The sequence below is a fragment of the Palaemon carinicauda genome, chromosome 5 (assembly GCF_036898095.1).
Source record: "Palaemon carinicauda isolate YSFRI2023 chromosome 5, ASM3689809v2, whole genome shotgun sequence".
In the NCBI taxonomy this organism is placed as follows: Eukaryota; Metazoa; Arthropoda; class Malacostraca; order Decapoda; family Palaemonidae; genus Palaemon; species Palaemon carinicauda.
The window spans coordinates 89,424,104-89,434,652 of NC_090729.1; the positions used below are offsets into that span (position 1 = coordinate 89,424,104).

At 37.9% G+C, this 10,549-nt stretch overlaps 1 protein-coding gene across 1 annotated transcript; it reads left to right on the plus strand.

Annotated features, from left to right (window-relative positions):
* The first annotated feature begins 7,180 nt into the window (after positions 1-7,180).
* On the plus strand, positions 7,181-9,370 carry LOC137641021 (uncharacterized). The gene is made up of 2 exons (XM_068373471.1): positions 7,181-8,278; positions 8,657-9,370. Exons 1-2 carry the CDS (start codon positions 7,181-7,183, stop codon positions 9,368-9,370), a joined length of 1,812 nt encoding a protein of 603 aa, XP_068229572.1.
* The last annotated feature ends 1,179 nt before the right edge of the window (positions 9,371-10,549 follow it).

A 10,549-nucleotide genomic window follows, 5' to 3' on the forward strand; every position in this document is an offset into this window, starting at 1 on the left:
ATTCCAAATAATCCAGTATGGTCCCAAATGATCCATAAAACTATATCTATATGGAATATTTGGGGGTTCTAACCGGAAATCCCTATATGGTGACTGATTTAACTTAATGGTTTTTAGATTAAACCTCCTACAATTTATGCATTGCTTAAGAATTTTCTTTACTGTAGAGAAGTAATGTGGTATATAAAATTGTTTCCTTAATTCTGAGAGCAAAGTATACAACCCTGCATGGGAAGTTTTCCTGTGTGTATCAAGAATGATACATTTGGTAAGCAAACTTGATTTCGACAAGAGAATGGGAACAAATTCATACTTGTTCATATCTTTCCAGCGTGAACACTTGCTCTTAACTCTGAGAACATTATCTTTGTAAAGAAATATGTTGAGCTGGCCTACAATATTTGGCATGTCTTTACTAGCAGGATTCTTAGAAGAAAAGTAATCAAACACTTCTGGGAAATGGACTCTCTGATCTTGAGAAATCAAGATAGAATTCGCCTTTGCAAAAAGCTCGTCCTCCTCAAAACAGATTAAATTTGAATAATTAGCTGGATCTCTATCTCTCAATTTAATCTTACATTTATTAACAAATTTAAGAACCATATGTTGCACTGCTACAAGTTTATGAAAATCCGAAAACAGATCCATAGGGAAAAGGTGAACAGCCCTTTCGCTACCATGCACTGCAGTTGCAACACAAAGTTCACTGGAATCATCATTCCTGTTCATCTTAGACCCTGATATCAAAGAGTTTGGGATAACTACCTTAAAGCAATCTCCTATCACATCTTTACAGAGATGTGGTGGACCAGTCAGCATTTTGTAAGAAGTAGGACGACTAGCACTATCAGCTGAATTTACAGACCCTCCACAGAAATGAAAAGCAATGGGATGCACTTCACACAGCTGGCAGATATTATGTAGTCTATTTATTACAAATGCATTAAGATTATTCAATTTATCAATCTTGTTAACATGGGAATTCAGCCAATTAAGACAGACCAAGCTGTCTGTGTAGAGTTCCAAACCAGTAATACTAATGGGTTGCACACACATAGGCCCAGCAAGTTCTTTGAAGGTGTCAATAAGGACTTCCGTGCCAAAGGCTATGGCTTGAAATTCCAAGCAAGGAATAGATTTTGTAGACAGTTGCTTATTGATCAATCTATTCTTTGACAACAAGAATCTAAGCTCTTTAGTAGTCTCATTCAGTATGTATATAACTGTCGCATATATCACATGTGAACTATCAGTAAATGCTATCTCTCCTGCCCACATATCGCTTTACTGCAACTTCAGGAGCAGAGTTAACCTGAGTAGCAATATTTCTCCATTCCTGTAAGGTCTCGACAGCTGTTTTGCAGCTTAGGTTTGATGAAAAAGTTCTTTGTTTTGATTTGAAGAAGGTTTTTTTACAGATTGAACTGCCAGAGAGTGACCAGGTTAAACTTCTTTTTTATTGGTTTAGGAATGTTGCCAAGCAGGATTTTTCTCTTGTTCCATATAAACATGTTAGATTGCCTTTTGCGCTAAAACTAAGTCCAGTAATGATACTTCTTGGGCTATACAAAATTTTGATTTTGGATATTACAGATGACGTCCAAGAAATTAGGGACCTCAAGAGATGTATATATGATCTCTGCTACATGGATAATTGTGCCTATACAACAAATAGTACTTATACTTTACATTGGGCATTCGATCAGTTGAAGGACATATTTGAGCCATATAAGTTTTCATTGCAACAATTTGTCACAAATGAGAAGAAACTCCAAAGTATGATTGATGAACATGCCAAAGAATCTACACCTACTAAAGTTAAACAGTTTGGTCTTATTTGGGACAGGACTGAGGATACTCTTGCTACCCAAAGTCTGAATCTAGATAAAATGGCTTCTAGTAAAAAGGAAATCTTGAGGTCCATTGCTTCAAATTATGATATTCTTAATTTCAATATGCCACTCTTGAATAGATATAGGCTATTTATGCAGAAACTGCAGTATATGAAGGATTTAGAATGAGACACTAGGTTGCCTGAAGAGAAATTACAGGAATGGAGAAATATTGCTACTCAGGTTAACTCTGCTCCTGAAGTTGCAGTAAAGCGATATGTGGGCAGGAGAGATAGTAGTTATAAACTTATTGCATTTACTGATAGTTCACATGTGATATATGCGACAGTTATATACATACTGAATGAGACTACTAAAGAGCTTAGATTCTTGTTGTCAAAGAATAGATTGATCAATAAGCAACTGTCTACAAAATCTATTCCTTGCTTGGAATTTCAAGCCATAGCCTTTGGCACGGAAGTCCTTATTGACACCTTCAAAGAACTTGCTGGGCCTATGTGTGTGCAACCCATTAGTATTACTGGTTTGGAACTCTACACAGACAGCTTGGTCTGTCTTAATTGGCTGAATTCCCATGTTAACAAGATTGATAAATTGAATAATCTTAATGCATTTGTAATAAATAGACTACATAATATCTGCCAGCTGTGTGAAGTGCATCCCATTGCTTTTCATTTCTGTGGAGGGTCTGTAAATTCAGCTGATAGTGCTAGTCGTCCTACTTCTTACAAAATGCTGACTGGTCCACCACATCTCTGTAAAGATGTGATAGGAGATTGCTTTAAGGTAGTTATCCCAAACTCTTTGATATCAGGGTCTAAGATGAACAGGAATGATGATTCCAGTGAACTTTGTGTTGCAACTGCAGTGCATGGTAGCGAAAGGGCTGTTCACCTTTTCCCTATGGATCTGTTTTCGGATTTTCATAAACTTGTAGCAGTGCAACATATGGTTCTTAAATTTGTTAATAAATGTAAGATTAAATTGAGAGATAGAGATCCAGCTAATTATTCAAATTTAATCTGTTTTGAGGAGGACGAGCTTTTTGCAAAGGCGAATTCTATCTTGATTTCTCAAGATCAGAGAGTCCATTTCCCAGAAGTGTTTGATTACTTTTCTTCTAAGAATCCTGCTAGTAAAGACATGCCAAATATTGTAGGCCAGCTCAACATATTTCTTTACAAAGATAATGTTCTCAGAGTTAAGAGCAAGTGTTCACGCTGGAAAGATATGAACAAGTATGAATTTGTTCCCATTCTCTTGTCGAAATCAAGTTTGCTTACCAAATGTATCATTCTTGATACACACAGGAAAACTTCCCATGCAGGGTTGTATACTTTGCTCTCAGAATTAAGGAAACAATTTTATATACCACATTACTTCTCTACAGTAAAGAAAATTCTTAAGCAATGCATAAATTGTAGGAGGTTTAATCTAAAAACCATTAAGTTAAATCAGTCACCATATAGGGATTTCCGGTTAGAACCCCCAAATATTCCATATAGATATAGTTTTATGGATCATTTGGGACCATACTGGATTATTTGGAATGGCAAGAAGATTAAGGTTTGGCTGTTTTGCATCACATGCCTTTGGAGCTGTGCAATAAATTTAAAGGTTTGTTTAGATCTTTCAATGCCTACGTTTCTGAGAGCATTCCAAATGCACATTCATGAGTTTGGTATGCCTGAGAAGTGTTTTTCTGACAAAGACACTCAAATAGTAAGTGGCACAAATATCATTAAGGATTTTCTCAGTGATCCTAATACTAGACAATATCTGCAAGAGAATAATATCAAAGCTCTGGAATTTCAACAGTATTACAGGGGTTGTAAACAACTGGGTTCATTAGTTGAGAGTTGTGTTAAACTTGTAAAAAGGCTGATTTGCGGTGCAATAAAGAATTCAATATTGAGTTTTGTAGATTTTGAATTTTTAATTAGTGAAGTTGTGCACTTTGTCAACAGAAGGCCAGTGGCTTTTAAAGAAGCTCTCAGAGACTGCAACCTGAATGAAGATATACCTGCCCCAATTACACCGGAAATATTTCTTAAGGGCTATGAACTTGTATCTTTGAGTATAATCCCTAACTTACAACCTATACCTATGGATGATCCCTCCTGGAATCCTAATTCTACAGAACAAATTAGGGAGAATTATAGCAAGCTTTGCAAAGCTCGCTTAAAATTACTAGAATTATATAATTCAGAATTTCTTGCTCAACTTATTAGTCAAGCAATAGATGAAAAATCAAGATATATGACTATTGGCCACAAACCATTGCAAGTAGGAGATATTGTATTGATTAAAGAAGCCATGCAGAAGCCTGCAAATTACCCCATGGGGAAGGTCTTGAAAGTGCAGGTAAATGACTTGCAAGAAGTTACAGGGGCAACAGTAATGGAAGGAAATAGATCCTGTGTGGATGTGCATGTTGAGAGCCTTATTCCTTTGATGAGCATCAGGGAATATGAGCAAAATAGGACATTGCAAGAAAACACAGCTGAAACACAAATACCAGAGGCAGCTGCTGTTAGGCTTCGGCGAAAAGCTGCCATTAGGGCAAATGAGAGAAACTTTAAACTGGCTAAAGATGGTTTGATTTGATTTTTGCTTGTATAAACACATTTGTATATGGTTTGTTTTGATTTTTGCTTGTATAAACACATTTGTATATGGTTTGTTTTGATTTTTTTTATTGCAAAATTACTAATGAAATAAGCATTAGTAACTTGTTACCATTCAATTTGTTGTTGCTACAAAATTGAATGGCCTTTCCTGGGAGTGTTTGGAAAGTTATGTTTATCCTTAGTTTTTCCTTCTTATTAATTGAAGAGATTTTCATTATCTTGCGTAATATTATTAGTTAGTCTTATATTCTTCATGTAGTTTGCTTTAATTACTTCCTTATGCTCTAAAATAAGCATTAATTATTAAAGTTACATCTTGCTGTTTGGGTGTCTTTGTTTTTCTATTGTAATTGCTTGGTAAATATATGCATTTCCTTCATCATTTAAATAAATGTAGTTAATTACGTTAATCCTGTAACTAGTTCCTGCCTAGTTTGGTTATCTTCCAGCTTCGACCCCATTCCCAAAATACCTTGGAGGCTGGAGCAGCAGTAGCTCGGAAGGAGAGGGACAGTGAAGACGTGACCACTACCTAGCACAACGCGACTTTGAGATTGTTATTACAATCATACTAATCTTTCGTGCAGTGCATTATAAAGGAGCTATGAAGAGCTAAAATGCATCTGTGACCTGGCCCATGTACCGAGGGTGGGGAGGAGAATAATGCTGCCTATTATCCACCGTAGACCACCACCATTTTCTACAAAGAACAACTTGCCGACCGATATCATCTAGTTGCTAATACGACTATTCGGCTTAATTTGGACCTAGAAAGGATAGCTGAAAAGTTGAAGGTTCGTTGCAAATTCCCTCTGGTGCATGTCATTTGCGATTTCAATTTCAGTAATTATTGTTGAACAATAATGTCCTAACAGAATTTCCCCTTGGAATTTATCAGAGAATTATATTGGATTGGTACCCATGTATGTAATTATATTTACCAAGTAAGCCTATTATATAACTGTCTTTTGGGCCTTAATTTAAAGGCAACATCAATATTTCCGGAGCTAGCATAGTACTTTTACTTATATTTACTAGGTAGTAATTTATATTTTTCAAACCATAATATTCTATTTATGGCCTGCCGGGTTAACCCAGTAACAACTTGTTCATCCCAGATAGTTTTGCTTAGCCTCTCAACTCGTGTTTCGTTGCCTCGTTGTGTGTGTGTGTGTGTGTAGATTGCCATGCATATAACATGACACGGGCTCTTGTCACTTAAGACAGCCCGTAAGAGGACTGGATTTGTAAAGGGTATACTCCAAGGAGTAAGATTTATATTAATAAAAGGAACGTTAGGTAAAAATAGGAAAAGGAATGTTAGGTAAAGGATAGGTAAAAGAAATGAGATGTAAGGATGATGAATGAGGGATGGAATGGAATGGTACAAGACGTGACAAGGGGTAGATAGTAACTCGAAAAGGGGGTGTTGCCTCGTTGGTTTTACGTATGTTTGAATGGATATGCCCATATATTTGCATTGCTCTTGAGCATTTAGAGGTTTACTATATATATATATATATATATATATATATATATATATATATATATATATATATATATATATATATATATATATATATATATATATATATATATATATATATATATATATTACTTGAGTCAATTTCTTAATAGTTTTACATGAAATTTTATGAAGTTAATTTAATTAGGAGTTCTTACATTAGGATTTCCCTCATTTCAGATTCTCTTGATTTATTCTGAAACTGTGAGTTGGCAGCAGGGCCAGCACCATCCCTCTACCTCATGGTTTGGGATTACCTGTTGCAAACCAGGAAGCAAGGATATTCACAACAGATTGATAGAAAATGAATTGATAAATCAAACTGTAGAATTTATTATTAAATTTTTTGGTTTTTTTCTTGGTTTATTATTCACAGGAATTAATTCAGAATAGGTATACTGTCCCGGGATTATTTATTCATAATAGCTGTAATCAAATAAACGATGGAGTAAAAATACGAAGGTGTAATTAACCTAATCTTGCTGTATTATACAAATTTACATGGAAGAATTGGACATCTTAACAGCTGCAAAAACGCAAATAGTTGAACCAATCAAAGAATGCAAAATAATGAAAAATATGGTTGCTTAGACTCGTGGTCTTCTGCTCTAGCAATGACTGAATGGGGTCCAACACGCGGTCTTGTGACCCCGAGACTGTACTAGTCTCTAAAGCAAATATTATAAGCGGAATCTATACACAAAATCCCACGCACTTAGCCCGATATATGTAAAAGCCAGTTAAACATAAATCAAGTAAAAATTAATCTAAGCTATAAAGGGGGAAAACTAGTGGCCACTTGTTTTACCTACACTCCTTACAGTTATGGCTGTGGAATGGTTTGTTTGCACCCTTGACTGACCCTCCCTTGGAATTCTCGCTTCTTGGTAGATCAGGTTGTGATAACATCAGTTGGTCCTAGCTGTTTCTTACTATCAATGTTTGAGTATTTCTTTATATTGTTTTGTTTATTTTTTTGTTCTTCTTATGTTAATGTTTTATAGCATGATTATCATAAGTTATGTGCTTGTGTTAACGTGTGCATTTATGTTGTTATTCAATGTTGTCTTTCTTTCTGTTACAGATATGGTAGTTTGCTAATGTGTTGAATAAAGCTTGGAAATTATTACCAAGTATTACTTTCATTACAATTTATTCAACACATACTCATCATGGCTAAGTTACTGAAGCCGTCCAGACTGGACATAGATCCCAGCTCGTTCAATGCAGCCAAAGAGTGGAAGCACTGGCATAGAACATTAACTAATTTCATAGAAGAAAGTGGAGATGCTGCATCAGACAAGTTGAGGGCATTAGTGAATTGTGTGTCCTCGAGTGTATATGAACTGATCGAAGACTGTAGTACTTTTGAGAGTGCAATCGCCAAACTGGATAGTGTTTATGTCAAGTTGCCGAATGAGATTTTTGCCAGACATGTTTTGGCAACTCGACGACAGCAGTCAGGAGAACCCATTGATGAATTTCTGCGCGAGTTACATAAACTCAGCAAAGACTGCAACTTCCAGCCAGTCACAGCAGAACAATATTGGCATGAGCTAGTACGTGATGCATTTATCAATGGTATTGCCTCAGTATTTATTTGTCAGTGGCTACTAGAGAATAAGTCACTGAATCTGGAGACTGCACACAGTCAAGCTCTTACGTTGGATCTTGCCCAGCGCATTGCCGACGCATATGCATCGCCACCTGTTCCTCATACTGCTCCTTTAGTTCCAGAGCGGCAGGCGCGGCCCAGCGGTGACCAGCAGCAACATCCAACACAAGAGGGAGGAGAAGGAAGTTCACCTGGAGGTTCAGCTGTTGCCGCTGCCTACTTATCAAAGAGAAAATGTTATTTCTGTGGTAATGCACTTCACAGTACAGGTAGAGTGAGTTGTCCTGCACGTACTGCCACATGCAACAAATGCGGTAAAACAGGCCATTTTGCAAAAGTCTGTAAATCGAAAGTTTCAGGTAGTACCACTACTACATTGTATAATCCCACTTTGCTTACAATAACGGCCACTTATCCAAATAATCTTTCACATGCAGCTACAAACATCACTGTAAATGGCCACTCATTGAAGGCACTAGTTGATTCTTGTAGCTCAGATAGTTTTATACGTGAAAAAGTAGCGCAGAGACTAAAACTGACAGTAGTCCCTGCAAGCTCAGCGGTCTCAATGGCATCAAAATCGTTCAATGCTAGTTCCCCTGGATTTGTCATAGCAGACTTGGTTCACCTTGATCAGAGATATTCCTGTATACAGGTAGGAGTCCTGAAGGATTTGTGTTGTGATGTCATTTTGGGTTATGATTTCCAAAAGCAACACTAGAGCGTGACTTTTCAATATGAAGGGAAAAGACCAAGTTTGAAGATAACTGGCGCCAAACCTGTCTGTGTACTGGCGACAGCTGACATCGATGAACCGTCATCGTTTCCGAACTTACCTCAACAGTGTAAACCCATTACAGTCAAATCCAGACGCTATAGTCAAGATGACCAGCTGTTTGTAAAAGACCAAATTTCACATTTACTATCTGAAGGTGTCGTTGAACTAAGAATATCCCCTTAGAGGGCACATGTTTGAGTAGTCAAAGATCCACTTGACAGGCACAAAAAGAGACTTTGTATTGATTATTCCCAGACCATTAACCAATACACAGAACTAGATGCTTACCCCCTCTCAAGGATAGAGGATTTGGTACATGACCTTGCAAGATATAAGGTGTTTTCCACATTTGACTTGAAGAGTGCATATCACCAAATCAACATTAAAGAGAGTGAGAGGAAGTACACTGCTTTTGAAGGTGCAGGGAAATTGTTTCAATTTTGTAGGATTCCATTTGGTGTGACAAATGGTGTAGCTGCATTCCAAAGAGCTATGGACAAATTAGCTGAGGATGAGAAGCTCAAAGATACTTTTCCATACCTAGACAATATCACTGTAGGTGGAGCAACTCAGGCTGAACATGACGAAAACGTTCAAAAGTTCTTGGAGGTGGTTCGGAAACGGAACCTTACCCTCAATGAAGTGAAATCAGTTATTTCTGTTCCTACAATCAATCTTCTAGGGTATTGTGTCGGGAATAATGTTATAAAGCCTGACCCAGACAGATTACGTCCCCCTCAAGAATTACCGCCTCCCACACATATGGGCTCTCTGCGAAGAGCTCAAGGATTGTTTGCCTATTATGCCAAATGGATCCCTGGTTTTTCTGACATGATCCATCCCTTAGTGAACACAAAAACTTTTCCACTGAGCGAGCCAGCACTAGCTGCTTTCAGTTCTTTAAAAAAACAACTTATGGATGTTTCACTTCGGGCTGTGGATGAGTCTTCCTTTTGTTGTAGAGTGTGATGCTTCGGAAGTTGCTGTCTCCGCAGTCTTGAACCAGGGTGGCCGCCCGGTAGCTTTTATGTCGAGAATTCTCCAGGGTAGCGAGTTGCATTATCCAGCTGTGGAAAAAGAGGCCACAGCTATTATTGAAGCGGTTTGCAAGTGGAGCCATTTCTTAGCGAGACGACATTTTACTAGACAGCAGGAAACGAACTAAAATAAAGAACAACAAGATATAAGAGTGGAGGTTGGAGCTGGCATCCTACAGCTATACTATACAGTATCGTCTGGGGAAACAGAATATTGCACTGGACACCCTGACTCGTGCCTCAATATCAAGTCTCGCTGACACCCATGAGAACCTCTGCCATCCTAGTGTCACTCGCCTTTTGCACTTTGTGTGGATCCAAAAACCTCCCATTTTCAACAGATGGCGTGAAAAGAGTGTGTGCTTCTTGTAGAATTTGTGCACAACAAAAACCAAAATTCCATCGTCCAGGAAAAGGAGTCCTCACAAAGGCCACCCAGCCACTGGAACGTCTTAGCATTGATTTCAAGGGGCCTTTGCCCTCTACCACGTGCAATAAGTACATTCTTATGGTTGTTGACGAGTATTCACGTTTCCCCTTTGCGTTTCCCTGTCCAAACATGCATTCAAAAACAGTGATCAAATGTTTTGAATCTATCTTTATCATTTGTGGAATGCCCAGTTTCATTCATTCAGATCAAGGTGCTTCTTTCATGTCCCAAGAACTGAAACTGTACCTTTCTCAGAAGGGAGTTGCAACCAGCAGAACGACACCTTATCATCCGATGGCCAGGTTGAGAGATACAATGGTATTATTTGGAAATCTATTTGGTTAGTACTCGAAAGTCGTGGCTTGAAGACTCAACACTGGGAGATAGTACTTCCTGAGGTTTTGCACTCAGTTAGGTTGCTCTTATGTACAGCAACCAATGAGACACCTCATGAACGTTTTTCCAGGTTTCAGCGGCGTTCTAGTCTTGGAAGTACATTACCATCATGGCTTTTGAATCCTGGATCCGTACTATTGTGACGGCATGTTAGGTCTAGCAAATATGAACTGTTAACTGAAAAGGTTCAACTCATGGATGCAAATTCAATGTATGCAAATGTCAAATATCCAGACGGTAGAGAATCAACTGTGTCTACCCGTGACTTAGCCCCAAGTCCTGAAG

Bases quoted from the DNA above. Each gene is read 5' to 3' on its own strand.
- LOC137641021 (XM_068373471.1), top strand. From the start codon at position 7,181: ATGGCTAAGTTACTGAAGCCGTCCAGACTGGACATAGATCCCAGCTCG. The intron at 8,279-8,656 runs GTAGGAGTCCTG...GATTATTCCCAG, and splicing joins AGAGATATTCCTGTATACAG to ACCATTAACCAATACACAGA.